At 40.0% G+C, this 15,034-nt stretch overlaps 1 protein-coding gene across 1 annotated transcript in view; it reads right to left on the bottom strand.

Moving 5' to 3' along the window:
• CNTNAP5 (contactin associated protein family member 5) overlaps window positions 1-15,034 on the bottom strand; it is a 275,472-nt gene that overhangs the window by 37,861 nt on the left and 222,577 nt on the right. Inside the window, exons 15-17 of the mRNA XM_039554726.1 lie at window positions 6,790-6,917; window positions 6,444-6,614; window positions 4,141-4,359 (exon numbers count right to left, since the gene is read on the bottom strand). Coding sequence (XP_039410660.1) covers window positions 4,141-4,359; window positions 6,444-6,614; window positions 6,790-6,917 — 518 coding nt within the window. The remainder of the gene's footprint in view (window positions 1-4,140; window positions 4,360-6,443; window positions 6,615-6,789; window positions 6,918-15,034) is intronic.

Below are 15,034 nucleotides of genomic sequence, written 5' to 3'. Positions count from 1 at the left end.
TAACTGTTCTATGGATGTCATGTTTATTGCACTACTCATATTCTTATTGCTCTCTAAAGTGCTTTGGAAAGCCACATAAAGTTTTTCACTCTTCTATTTTCTGCAGAGCATAGAGCTTAACACAGACTAACTACATGATCCTAGACCAGTATTGATTAAGCAAATCTATTGCTTATTTTTGGCAGTTTTCTTCAATTGACTTGACCTAATCTTCATATACACTCCCGCAAAGCAGAGGAAAAACTGAAAACAAACAAACAAAACTCTTCCCCAAATTAGGCTTTGCAGATTCTTCCAACTCTAACAGAAGCCTGATGGGCTAGAAACTTTAATGGATCAAACCTAAATGTTTTATTCAGGAAAACAGATTTTAGGATAAGCCTAAGGACCGTAAATACCAAGGCTGAGGATGTACTTTGCTGAGTGGAGGTAACAGTCAAATGAGACATGCTGTTTTCAGCAAGGTGTTTATGTAGCCAAATTCTTCCGAGGAGCCTTTGGGAAAGGAAGGGAGAGTCTGAGAGGAAGAGGCAAGAAGCTCACAACTGAGCACTCACAGCATAGTTTGGTGACACAATTGGATAAAAAATTAACATTCTAGCAATGAGGTGAGGATTTGCTTTAAAAAAAACAAAACAAAACAAAGGACATTTTGTTAGTAGAAACTGGATTAGGGAGGCTGAAAATAAGTATTAGGAGCATCCTTGCTTTGTGTAACTGATACAAAGAAAAGGAAAGGATGGAGAAGCATAGGGATCATAATCAGGAGTAGGAGAACTTGCCATGGGGTTCCTCAGAAGACCTTCAAGTCATACTTTTTACTCTCAAGCTGAAAGATGTACAAATCATACAGGATACACAAGAATTAGGCATTAATTCCTCCTCTTGGCCTCCAAAATATTCCAAGGCATTGACAAATGCTTTTAAATCCAACAGTAAACAAACCCCTTCTTTTCCTATAATTCCTTGTCTCTGTCTCCAGAGAAAGCTTCTCAGATGTTGACTTTCTCTGGGTTATGTTGCCTTTAGCCTGTCTACAACAGAGGAGATTCACCCAAGGATTCATTCCTTGCTCACTTGCTCCCAAGACAAAACTAGGAACCCAAACACTTAGCTTTGCTAATTTCCAAAATGTACCAAACAAATAGCACAAAAACTGCTGACCAAAGCTTTGTACATCAGATTAATTTCTCAGGATTTTTATTTTGCTTCTCTGATGTTACCAGTCTGAGTTCAAATCCTGTTCTCAAAGTGGTCTGGGAGGACATTCTTTCCCATCCCTGTGATGGATCTCACTCCTTCACCAGTAGGGTAAGACAGAGCTTCATCTCAGACTATGCCACAAGAGGAGATGATGACACAACTACTCCAGGACCACAGGAATAGCTGCACTACACAAAACTATGCCACACATTTTGAGTACTGAAAACAACTGTCCATTGAAAGGAAAGGTTTTTGAGTGCCCCTTCCAAGCAAGTAATTTGCCGAATTGGCTCGTTACTGTGCAGTTTGGTGCAGTTGATGGTACTTAGCCTGCACATTTGTTTGGGGCTTGCTCCTTCTACTGTACTTTTTTCAAATTAACAGAAGAAACCTGACCAGGTACAAGGATATCCATGCTCTGACTGAGGATTATAATGCAGCCAGAAGCAGTTAGATATCCAAGACCCACTACAAGAAAGGCAGAAATGGTTTTCAAATTCTTTTAGGCTGCATTAAAATCCAAGCTTGTTTGAGTGTAGTGGCAATACAAAGTCATTTTTCTCTTCCACTTCACACACACACAGAACTATCTCAGAAGCCTGCCACACACCGTCATTAAGGCTAGAAACCCCTTAATCACTGTCAGTATGCAGAATGCTGCAGAGACAAATATGTTGTGGATTATAGGGGGAGTAGGGAGTAATATGTGCTGCTGCTTCCTTCCTTTTTTACAATGGTGTTTACACATTTATTTTTCAGATGGGTTAAAATTCTCTCTGCATGGTTGAGGTATTAAATCAGTAGCTTTTTATTACAAGATTCGAATGAGACTTTCAGTAGAGACAAACTACATCGCATCTGTGTATTGCTGGACTTCTGCCACCTTTCCCTGGAGCACCCAGGGACAAATAATGCCAGAATCATGAGGCTGCCCAGGTTTCCAGCTCTTCTGACAGCTCTCAGGAAAACTTAGCAAGTCACAGATAATTTTGGCCTTCAATATGGCAGAGTTAAGGGCTGAAAAAGCACTCCCAAACCCATTTGTTTTTCTGTTCCTTTTGTTCCGTAAAAGTGCAGAAGGCCAACAGAATGCAATATATTTATTACACAGTAAGAATTTTTCACTTCTTGGCTGAAATAAATACCTGTATCCTAACGTTTACTGTAAACACTCACTACAATCAGAGTACAATCAGTTGGAAGTCACTGCTGGAATCAACTGGTCCAACCTGCTCCTTAAAGAATGTCTACATTCAGATGAGGTACGAATTCACTTCTCCACCAAAACTAATGGGACCTTCTTGGCAGAGCTGCTCCCCATCCAGTCAATCCCCAACACGTGGGGATGCTGATGCTGTTCTGTGGCAAGTGCATGGCTTTGCGTTTGCTGGCAAGGGCTCCCGTTGGCACATTGCTCTGGTGGGGTCCTTAACTACTATGGATTTTCATGACACAATTCATCAATTATGTCACTTTAAAACCACCATGCAATTTGCACAGCTAACCTGTTTATTTCACTGAGGCTGAGCAGCAAGCTTACAGGCAGATACTGCTTTTCAGATTGAGATGGTAAGCAGTTGATATATATGACATATCCAGTAGATCACCTATGATAAACCCATTATATTTAGTCCTTTAGAAAGAAACAACCAAAAAATCTCAAAAGTCTATTCAGTCACTAAATCTGTAATTTTCCTAACTGGAAACAGTATGTTGGCTAAAATTCTCTGATGTGTCTAAGGTGTCTGGCAGCCCACGCCTGCTGCCTCCAGGCCTGGCCTCCCACAGAACACGTTCTTAGGATCAACACAGTATTTGAAAAACATGTGATTAGCAGCATGCTTCATACCAGAAAACAGAAACCTTGCTCTGTGACAGCCTTAAGCCTCCCTTCTGTGAGTTCTTCAGTGAGCTTCTCTCCAGCTGAGTGTAGCAGAGATCATTTTAGGTATAAATCACCAGCTGTATGGGAAGGACTCCTGACATTGATGCTGCCATATCTATTTATTAACAGAATAATTCTTCACATTCAGAGCCCAGTAATTACCGCACACATACACAATAAAAAGCTCAAATAAATACCCTGAAAGCTACTTAACTATAAGGGTATGAATATACAAGTAAACTTTATTAAAAGGCATTGACAGATTGAGGTTTGCTACAGCATTTCAGCTAAGAAGATCCATTTTAAGGAAGGAATCAGAAGTTACCTTAAGGGCCCTTCATAAGAGCAAATACAACCCACTCCATCTGAGCAGATTACTCAGAAAGACAGCATTTGAAAAGAGAGAATTCCCTTTGTAATCCATTATCATATTATCAAATACAAACTAGTCCCAGTCCAGGTTCCTTGTGCAACGGCAATAAGTAAACAAAATATATGTAGAGATTTTCTTCTTCCTCTTTTAATTTTCTTTTTTGTCCTTTAAAAAATCACTTTCAGATGAAACACCTTTATTTGCATTGACTGTGTTCATACTTCTCTCACTCATGGACTCTCTAGCCAAATAAAGGTTTTTGTAGGCATGCTTGAAGGAACAAACTTTAAAGACCCTACTGTCATCAGGTTTTGCCCAGAAACTTGTAGGACAAATTTATGACTTTTACAATGTGCCTAAAGAGAGAGGTCACATTTTTTACAGCAATTTACACAGCTAATGCTGCACAAGAAGAAAGGTTATCAACTCTCCGGCAATAAATACATTTCAAGAGTTTGGCCCTAAAAATAACATGAAGAATAGCATGGTTAAATTATGGTTCGTGCTTTGAGAGTAAAGGCAGTTGTTGGGGTTTACTTCATGTTGCCTATGCAGGAGTAGAAGAAGAGAAAGCAAAATCAAGCCACCACATGCAAGCTCAGTGGTGAGACAGGAGCATTCATTATCAAAGTATATGAAATACTGTTGATATCTACAGGAACCCTTGGATTGTCCCTACCTACAAATAACTGGCTGTTGAGTTGCAGGCGGAAGTGTCCCTCAGCAGGGGCCTCCAGGACCTTCTTGGGGAGGTTGTCCACCTTCAGAGAAGTTTCCTTGAGGTTCCTCTCTGCCTGGATGTAGTGCCACTGGTTGTCATTCAGGGGTGTGGGAGACTGCACAGTGGCTTCTGTGGGGCCATTCCCGACATCTATGGAGAAGGTGATCTCCTTGGGGGCTGGAATAGATAAACAGATGTGAAGAGGAAGTGAAGGTCTGAATTAAATCGTGGTTTTGACACCAAGAAATCTCACATAAATATAGGGTCCATTAACTTTTATGTCAGCAAATAGTACAGGATCATTTACCTCCCATCTCCTACACAGCAGCTTATACATAAATTTAAGCCTGCAGCCTCACTGTTTGATCTCTGCTGTGATTATGCTTGGTTGTGGGTACCCATCTTTTTTGGCTATAACAATTACAGTGCTCTAGAAATGGCACTTCTCTTTTTGAAATGAAAGTGCCAAAGGCTGCACAGAAGTCAAACAATGGTCCAAAAAGATTTTGGACAAATAATGCTAAGAAGGAAGAAAGGATGAAGATCTTTCCAACTAGATCTTTCAAAATGCAAGTACTTAACCATTACATAACTTGGCTGCATGTGGTATGAGAGAATCCTACAAGCATTTGCTCGCCCAAGTCTGACCCAAGATGCACAAAAAAACTAATGAGCAAAACTAGTTAATTGCTGATCCGAAACTAAAGCTGTATATGTAACACACATCTAGAGATAATAAGGCTCCTAGAAACAGGACAATAATTGCAAAACAAAAGCCACATAAAGGAGTCCACCTTGCTCTGCTGGACTCCTGAAAGGGGCTAGAACCTTTTAACATTCTTGCTACTGATTATTTTCCTCTTCCTTAAAATGCTAAATGCACCAGGAAGACCAAGAACCAGGTCCACACATCACACAACCAGAAGGTTGTGGACTGAAAATTCCTATAAACCTTGTTATTTCAAGCCCAAAAAATTGGGATAGGTCTGGTTTTAGAAGCTGCTTCTTAGATAGTTAAGATAGGAAATGCTCCATAGGGACAGACAAAGATCTATTCTGAGCCCCTGCATCTGCTAAAAAGTCACTTCCCTTTGAAGCAGCTGCTTGGTGGAGCTTCCTTGATACAAGGCCTTTAGGCTGCAAATTCCATCTGGCAGCAAGAAGCACAACAACAAACTACTGATGAGAAGCCTAAGTCTAAAAGATCTTTCCCAAACTTTTAAATAACTCATTTCTCTAGGAGGACAGATGTAACACACATCCAGAAGCTTTCACTGAACAATCCTCTTAGTTTATAGTATTTGTTATATTTGATGCCATTTTTACTTCCATATCCCTGAGAATAAAATGCAATACACTGAAGTACAACCAAATTGGACCTTGATGTGCAATTAACAGTAAATCACACCTCATTACCTTGTGATAATGCACCACGACATTTACCACTGGTTTAATGAATTGAAGGGCCTTGGGGCCCTGTTTTATTAAACTTTATTTTGGGGTTATTATAAGCATATTATCAAATGCATAGCACTCAGTTTGTTTTCCCTAAGCTTGACAGAATTTGGAATACACATGTCATATTTCATGTCAAAGCTGCCACACTCTTTTGTCACTAATAAATATTTGAACTCATCCCAACAGGAGTGAGGCAAAATCTCACTAATTAAATTCCATGCAATTGTCCTTATACACTGAGAAGCAGTTACACTACACTCACTTAATAGATTTTGAAGTATTCAAGATCCATTACAACTGTGACTAACTTATCTTGCATTATTGTCCTGTCCTTCTTAAGCTCTCACCTCGTAGCTGTACCATACACACTGAGTTCCTGTGAAACACTAGGGCTGCATCAGGCTGGGCATGTTACTGATACGGAAATAAAAGTAACCATCAGAATGGCTGCATTAAATTTTCCAACTTTCAACTAAAATTACAGCCTATAGGTACATCTAACCAGTAGGTTTTTTTCTCTAAAGAGCAAAAAAATAAGTATTGGTGTCGAAAATATAAATTCATACTTGTTTGTTTAAGAAAGATAAATCTAGCCATAGTAAGATTAAGTGTAATGAACAAGGCCATACAAGGAGACTCTGACAGGAGAGGTAGGTAAGTCTAGATAAAAGTCTTTATGTCCCCATCTTATAGTCTCCAGGCACCTCCAAGCCTCTCAAGATGGCAGAAAATATGTCCTTCCCAGTTCTCTGCAACTGTCAGATTGGGCAAATACACCAAGATTTCTGCGCAGTGAAACTTACAGCTTATTTCAATTCGTATGAAGTCTTTAATCCCAAGGTTTTCCAAGAACACCCCGGATACGGCGGTAGTTTTGAAGAAGAAGGAGATGTCCGCACTGACCTCGGCGTGGAGTGTGGGGAAGTGCAGGTAGGAGGCCTCCGTGTTGAAGGAAGCAGCATTCCAGAACTGCCCTGCAAACACAACCCCCTTCTCTGTAGTTAATTGGTGCAGGACAGCAGCTGCAAGCTGCATGTGGAAAGCCACCTTTCATCAGAGAAATAGTTTTTTATAAAAAAAGACAACAACAACAGCAAAAAAAGAAGGAACATTCTGTACCTATGGAAATTGAGAAAAGCTAGTACTCACTGTCTCCATAGCAACGCAAAGGGCCAATTTTCCAAGCAGCCTCGGAATTTGATCTGTTTGTGTCAGTGATCACAATCTGAGTTACAGGCAAATGGTCTTTGAAAGCAAGGAGGCCGGTATCATTTGTCCTGGATTTTAATACACAAACAGAAAGAGACAGATTAACCACAGACAAACCCCCCAGCATTCCTCATGCAAGGCAATACTTAAAAGACGCTTAGTTAAAGATGAAAGATCTTTTGCAGAATTACCTGGAGGAATTATGACAAGTACACACAGTTAAGACAGTATGTTCCCATGTATGCTCTATGTTCATATGCAATACTGACCACTGAAGACAGCATTTGGACACATGATACTGGCTGGGATGGGCTGTAAACCTGCTTCAGCTGTGTAGAACAATTTTGAAGCTGAGGAAGAGCACTGCCATGCTGACTAATGGGCATTAATGTAAACTGGGCTCTACTGGGTTTCCTCAGCAGGATGTATTTACTGTGGATCAGGTCTAACTCTAAGTCTGCATTTCTATAAAGTTATCTGGAGACAGATAAGGGTGTTTATGCTGGCTTTATGCTTCACCCGAGCAGCAAGAGGACAGGTGATGCCTGTTCCACCATGCTGTTAGCACAGGGAAGCCAGACAATTACTGATCCAACTTCAAGATGGCTGGGACACAACTGACCCTGCACAATGTAAAAACAGCTGAGTTGGCAGAGTGAGTTTGGACTGAATCAATCCCTTGCGTTGCATGCCAATGGACATTTTGTGTCAGCAACTGAAATATTCAAGGCAGATTTACTGCATTGTCTTCTTGTGCTTGTTTAGCTGGGCTTGTTCTTCAGCTGTGACTAAATTACACATGGTTGCTAGAAAGGAACTGGAAAGATTGATTCCTGAAGGATAATTTCTTTGTTTTTAATCTGAGTCAGCTGGACAAAAAGTTGTCCTCAAAATGCAGCGTGATGTTTCATGGCAGGCCCTTAAGTCCACCTAGTGACTTTGGCTCTGGCAGGGTACAGAGATGTGCATTCATCCCACTGCACTTCATGAACCCAGCCGAGTCCCTCAGGCACCAACCCTGACCTTGCCAGAGCAGAACTGCCCTTTCGAGGTCTCTCTCTATCGATTGATAATAGAGAGGTGAGTGCTCCTGAATCTCATCTCCACAGTGATGTGTTTTTTCTTCTCCTTTCCTCAAGGTTAAGGTTTGCTGTACATCCAGGCACATAAGTGTGGCAGAGCATCCTTCATGGAACCAAATCCCAATAGTTTCGGAGAAAGGATCTCTACCTCTTCATGGCCCAGCAAACTGTGTGCAGGGTCTGGATTCAGCTCACCTGTCTGCTCACAGGTGAAAAACTACATCCTGCACATGGGGATGGCAACATATCCAAAATGCCAGTAATCCCAAATTTATACCCACTGCTCTGCCAGGCAGGTGTGACAAAATGCCTCAGGAAACAGGTATCACTATCTGAGTGATAACACTGCCAAAGAGTCTGACATTCCAAGCAGGATCCCAGACCTGCCCATATCCCGCTTGCAATGCCAACTTCCATAAATGTTCCAGATATGGGAAGGGACACAGACTTCTAGCAAAGAAATAATAATCAGAACAAACACTACAGCTGTGCTCTGACACACAACCTCAAATGTTTGTTTGGTTAAGTGCTCTACTCTGATTAATGTTAGACAAAAATAGGAGTATTTTGATCTTTTTTATAAAGGCTGCATACATTGCATTTATTTTTCATTGCTTCTAATTGCATGCACCACAGTTAATTGTCTCATAATGCCAAGGGGAAAAGGAGACGTACCCTCTCCGATGCTAACATTTTCTTCTTGCTCCAGTGGGTGTCTGACATGCAAATAATTACAGACAAAGTGCAGCAAGATGAAATTCCCAGGCACGAGGCAGAGTAAGGCCTCCAGCACAGACTCAGGAGGGAAACTGTCATGTATGAATCAAAGGTACATGGTCTCCAAATCTCTTCAGAGAAGACTCTGAGTATCACACTCCTATAGCTTATTGTACCAATATTTGAAAGTTAGCATAAATACTCTTAACAGATGACGTAACTGCTGTGACAAAAGCTAAATTATTTGAGTATTTCTTAGGAAGATAATTAAATAAGGTATTCCAGTGGCTGGGAGGAAGAAGAGTAGGCAGAATGAATGAAAGAAAGGCAGAAAGATGCGTAGTAATGGAACATAAAATATTCAATACACATATGAGTAACTAAGCTGGCACTTACTTTTTTAAAACAAAATTTTTCAAAAATTGCAAAATATTTAGGGATGTTTCCTGCAAATTTATTTAAATTTAAAAAATAGTGCAGTCTTTTTACTGGCTATGATCAGCATTAAAATAAAAATCAGTATCTTTCTACAGCTAGTGTTCAAAATATCTACAAAACCCCATGAAATGGTGACATTTTAAAGATATCTATTCCACATCTCTGAAAACTGCATTGCTTATTAGATATTCTGCTGTATTGCATGAAGTTCTTTTATATCAGATTTTATGACTGAATTTTTACTACTTATATGCCGGTGTCACAGCAAACTTTAAGAACATAGCTCAAGTGTGAGAGAGAAATATATTCTAGAATTAATAAAAATCTTCACTTCTTTGTTAATGCCTTGAAAACTCAATCAAGCTTCTCTTCAAACTCAAATAGCACATTTATGCATTTTATTCTCTCACACATGGAAAAACCCCCTCATATAATGATATATATTTTCATACAAGCAGACACTGAAATAAAACCTATCAGAAAATATTCTGTCCAGAGAATGCATCAGTGTGAGGAACAACATATCTATTGTTGCAGTTAATTATTATTATTTCATAGTAGGAAATCAAGTTTTTGGTGAAAGATCCTAAGCTATTTCAGCTAAGAAATGCAGAAAAGAGAGTGGAAGACATTGTGAGTGTTTCAAATTCTGGGTATTCCTTAAATTGAACCTATTTCAGACTCCATTTCTTACAAAGCACCACAATTCCTCTTCTCTATGTGGTACACCATGGCAGCCTCTCAAATACAATGTATTATTCCTGAGAGAGGAGCAAAAGAGCTTCATGTACCTGTACAAAACCTTCCTGGAGGCACTGCTGTGGCACTACAAAATACAAATATACCAGGCTTTGGACAAAACATTTGAAATTTTGCCTGAAGGGGGCTTGGGGATCACTTCTCATGTACTACACTTTTCAAATAAAATTACTATTTTCTGATAAAAAGCATCTGCACTCTGACATGCAAATACATGATTTTGTCTTTTAAACAAAAGCAAAACCTTGTTAGATTAATTATTTTTGTGTTTGTTCCCAGAGTTCCTTTTTACTGATACGTATTTTAATTTAGCAGTTCACATACACTTAAAACCAGATTATATTTGCTTTTCCACAGCTGCTTCTCAGGTTAGCCAAACCCACTACTTTATTTCTCCTTAGTGGGTTTCACATTGCACTCTGTGGCTACTTCCATGAGGCACACCCCCTGTAAGTTAAGACCTGATTTCACAAAAATCAAGCAGGTTTCATCACTTTCCCGAAAGAGTTCCCTGCTCACAGAAAATGGTATGAATAAATTAATGAACTTGGGAAGTCGACCTCCTGCTTGCTTGACTTGGCACTCAATTTGGCACAAAATCAGATGAAAATCTGAATGTTTTGAGGGTGGAAACAACCCTCAACAAACAGATGTTTCTCTGAGCTCTTTGCATAAAGGATAGTGTCAATTTGTCATTTCCACAAGCAAAACCCAAACCAAACAAATCCAATAATGCCCTTTAAATTAAATCACTGAATTTTTTTTTGTTTATGGGTACTAAATACAGTTGGATGTCATTTGTTTATCCATGTCTGAAGATTAATGCCTACATCTACCCAAAGGACTTCCTCAATAAGCTATGAGGCAAGTCACATGTCAAACAAATGCTCTATGTCTGGACCAATTTTAAAAAGATGAAAATAATTTGCTGCTAAAGATGACAGTGCAGCAGCTGGATACTGCAAGGTGTAGTAAAGGTAAACTCACCTGTAAACGACAAATAACTATTTTGATGATAACATGATGAAACTATTTTTCTTCTTCCTGGCTACTACTAAAAGCATGCTCAACAAACCCTCGCTCTATGGTGTCCTAACTGTGTGAGCCATCATAAATTGCTAATCTCTAGGTAGCCATTTCCACATTTTTTGTAACAGATGGTAGAGCAGTGGTGCCATTAAATATAATTTATTCTCATATGATCCCCTATTGGTATGTTTTTCTCTTGCACATTAATGGAAATTCTGGCGGGATCTGAGCCTCAGTAGCTCAGATATTCAGCACAGATTTTCAGGAATACCATACATCTGGGGAAAAGAATACTATCATCAGCAGATGGCAAGGAAGCACATAAGGAATGGGCCCATGACACAGGCTTCCATCAGGAAAAGTTTTGAGGCCTGTGCAGGGCATACCATTAATAATCCAAAGGAATACATTTTAATTGCTATCTTGCCCATGAGCCGTATCCACAAATGCTTTACTGGGTAAAATAATGTACAGTCACGATAATGTAAAAAACACCAGCATGAGGGGACATACCTAACAGCTGAAGGCAAGATGCAGTGCCTGTATTTGGCTGAATTAGGGATACAGAGTTTGGTAATTAGAGTAATGAACTGATTCTTGACACCTCAGGGACTTGCTACAGTCAGCTCTCTGCAGGCAGCTCTTCCCGGTTGTTGACAAAAGCAGTCATGACAGCAGATATCCAAGACAGTTCTGTACAGACCAGGTCACCTCTGGCAGGGTCAGCTCTCAGGCTCTGGTGTTGCCTGCACTGCTTCTCGGGTTATGGATTCAGTGTGGGATAGTGGCAGAGCAAATAAAACCAATCAAGTCTGGGCTCATCAGGGTTTCTCTGCCCTGCTCTCCTCAACCCTTCCAGTTGTAGCATCCTGGCTCTGGCAGAGCTTAGCACAAATACAGCTCATCCAAGCAAGGCTTCATTCACTTCCATTTGGCTTTGCTCCTCCTCAAACTAGGCTTGATATACTCATTATATCTCTGGGAGACAAGGTGGGTCTGACAAGACTATCCACCCTCTATTTTGTTCCCCTTCTTATCGTGTCCCATGGTTTTCCTTATTCTTGTAGTGCCCCAAAGCCACAATAAAGAGGTGAACTTTGGAAATGGCATGACTCAAATGTTTAGTTCCCCAGTGAAGAAGTCTGTTCTGGAAGAAAAAAGAGGATACTCCTCAAGTTTGAATAATAAGACTGAAGAATAGAAATAAAATATGGCCATCAGCTAGTTTTTGGAATCAACACTGTCCACCACATTTAGCTTAGATGCCTGAGCTTCTTGTACAAAATGAGTTCCAAAGATGCCTCTCTTTCTGTACAAAATAAAAAGCTGCAGAGCTCTCCAAATTCACAAGGTTTCCAAGTGAATACAGTCAGAATGGTTTTGTCTAATGACTGGCTTCAGTCAAGGGTTTGCATTTGAAGGGGAGAATGGATTCCAGACAGAGAGGCCAAAGTCGCAAAAGGACTTCAGGACAGTCGTGTGCCACCTCAGCATGAAAGAGTTTCCTCCCATTTAAATGCAAGGTTTGATGAGCAGCAAGACCTCAGTTGCCAAGGCAAGAGAATTTTGCTTGAGAGGAAAGACAGCCTGGGAGAGGCATTTGAAGATCCGAAAGATCTCATGATAGCACTATCCCTTCAGTATTTCAGTAATGCTTTATTCTTTAGGTCAGTTTAACACATCTGCCCAATCAAGAATATGTTTTTGTTTGAAACAGGGTATATATTTTGAAAGACAATCACTAATATATCTCATCTATATATAACTTGTCCCAACATTTAACTATTGTCAGTGTGGGGGAAGGGAAAGAAAGAAAAATAAAACATTTTCTGAACGAGGCTTAGCGTCAGCTTGAAGCCACTGGATTTTTATGAATGTTCCCACCCACTAGCAAGTGCTTTCAGCAGTCAGAAATCTTTCTCTTTTTTTTTGGCAGCAGGCAGCCAAAGCATGTCTTACACCTTTTCAGATCTCTTGCTTGGGTCAACAAAAAGGGTGCAGTAGCAGGTGCCTCTGCTTCCTCTTCAGAGATCTCCCATTCTCCCGAAAATACCAGGAAGATTCTCCATTATTCTGCAGTGACACATTTCGCTATCATCATACTGTGTAGCTTGGAAGCACGATAAGGATCCATATGGAAAAAGATACTTATCAGTACAATGCTTTCATAAAAACAAAGGTGAAAAATACAAAAGCCCTCCCCATCTAGAATGCTTAATTATACATCCCTGTTCATCTGGCCAGGGGGACTAACTTGATGTCAAGTAAGAGCCCAAAAATAGCAGCTGGCTCAGCTGTATGCTCAGATATCATTTAAAAGTCAGCATGCCTAGAGGTGCATATTGTGTGCTGCCAAACACCTGGCACAGGACTTTGTTAGGTCTACTTTCCATTGTTTATCATTTCTTTTGCTGCTCTGAGAAATTAGTAGCTTCTTCTGCACCCAAGATTTAGTCTAAGGAAAGCAAATCAAAGCAGAATCCTAGGACTGTCTCTTCCTCAGGAGGATGCTTCAGCTATTCTGGATAGTTCCTACCTTGGAGCAGCATGATTTATCTAAAAGGAGCAAAAATTATTTTCTGGTTTTCAACTCTGCAGCACCCATTTTATTTCATGCTGAGGCAAATAAATGCATCTACTGCTGTCTTGCTCCTTCCACTATAACGTATAGCAGGTTGAAGTCACAGTTCAGATCTTAGCAGTTTTCAGATTCGAATGCTCGTTATATATCAGGGGTCAGTGTTCTAGCAGGGAAACACAAAAGCAATCTTCAAGAGACATGAAATTCCTTATGTTTAGAAACTCTTCATAAAGGTCAGGGTTTTTCTAGCTTTTATAAAGGCAAACTCAACTTTAAAATACTACCAAAGTAAAAATTTCTCATGGATTAAAAACCAAAGCAACTGAATCCCCAAACCAACAAACAGTAGGCAGTTTAGTGGAGGTAACTTGTACGCATATTCTGTTATTATCATGAAATTAGGAGAAACAAGTAGCTCTCTGAGCTGCCAAGCTAATGATGCATGATTTCCAACATCTTTCTCCCATGAGGGTTTTCCAAAATCTAATAGAAGTGTATGCTTCCTTAACTTCCTTCTTGTGGGCTTTAATTGGCTTTTTCCCCTCAGCCTGGCATAAATTTTCATAGAATGTGTAATTTGTAATACTTTTGAGACTTCTCCTTCTCTGTCCAAGATGTTTTAAATGTGTCTACTTGTTCAAAATCATTGGGGGTGTGTGTGGGAAAACGGACATAAACACCCACAGAATAACTTGTTTAGGTCTCATTTCCTGAGGAGACTTGGCTGAAATATTATAAAGCTGCATTTAGCTTTCACCTTGCATTGCTTTTGTACGACCTAGTGCTGCAGTGCCCTGCAGTCTAAGACTGCAACCCCAGTGTCAGCCAGCATAACAACCTGCTCTGCTTGAGCAGTGAAAAATGGAATGGGAATTATGAAAAGAGCCAAGCACCAGTAAAACCAGATGCTCCTGATGCTCATGTGCAAACCTCGTCAAAAGCGCATCTGATAACCAAACATTAAAGAAAAGATAGATTAACATGCACAGCCAGGCTATTCCATACAAATCACATTCATAAGCCAATATTTACATAAACATCTTCCTGAAGAAATCCCCTTACAGCTATAATTTTTGAAAGTGAATAGTGACCCCAGGGATATAAAGGGTCCAAGCAAATAATCACACTGTCTAGAAATCAAGCAACCAAAAAGTCCAACACTTACAGTGACAAGTAATTTCTGATTTTTTTTTTTTTAATGTTCTTAAGACTCCTTACCATTACTTTCTACTCATTTTAAGTGAACGTTTCACAGGGCTAATTCAGTGTTTCAAACACAGCAGCCTATGACAGCAAGACATTTCTTGTCTGCTTCCATTATTCATAAATTCTGAACTACTGGAGGTTAAAATATCTTTTTTTCAGATAAAGGGCAGCAGATCCTATCACTGAGTGGTCTAGAAGGGAGAGTGAGTGAGCAGAATTTTCACATGCATGTTCAGTGTTTCAAACTGTACTTCCAACAACACTCATCTGAAATTTCAGTCCCCTCAAACACAATTGGAAAGTTCACCAACTAGCTCTTGGTGGCTGGAGCGTCTCCGAGAGTGCAGAGAAGGACAGAAGATTGTGAGGTGGC

The sequence above is a fragment of the Corvus cornix genome, chromosome 7, assembly GCF_000738735.6.
Source record: "Corvus cornix cornix isolate S_Up_H32 chromosome 7, ASM73873v5, whole genome shotgun sequence".
NCBI lineage: Eukaryota > Metazoa > Chordata > Aves > Passeriformes > Corvidae > Corvus > Corvus cornix.
Note: the sequence above shows the minus strand (reverse complement) of the source record. Positions and strands in the feature narration are given on the sequence as shown.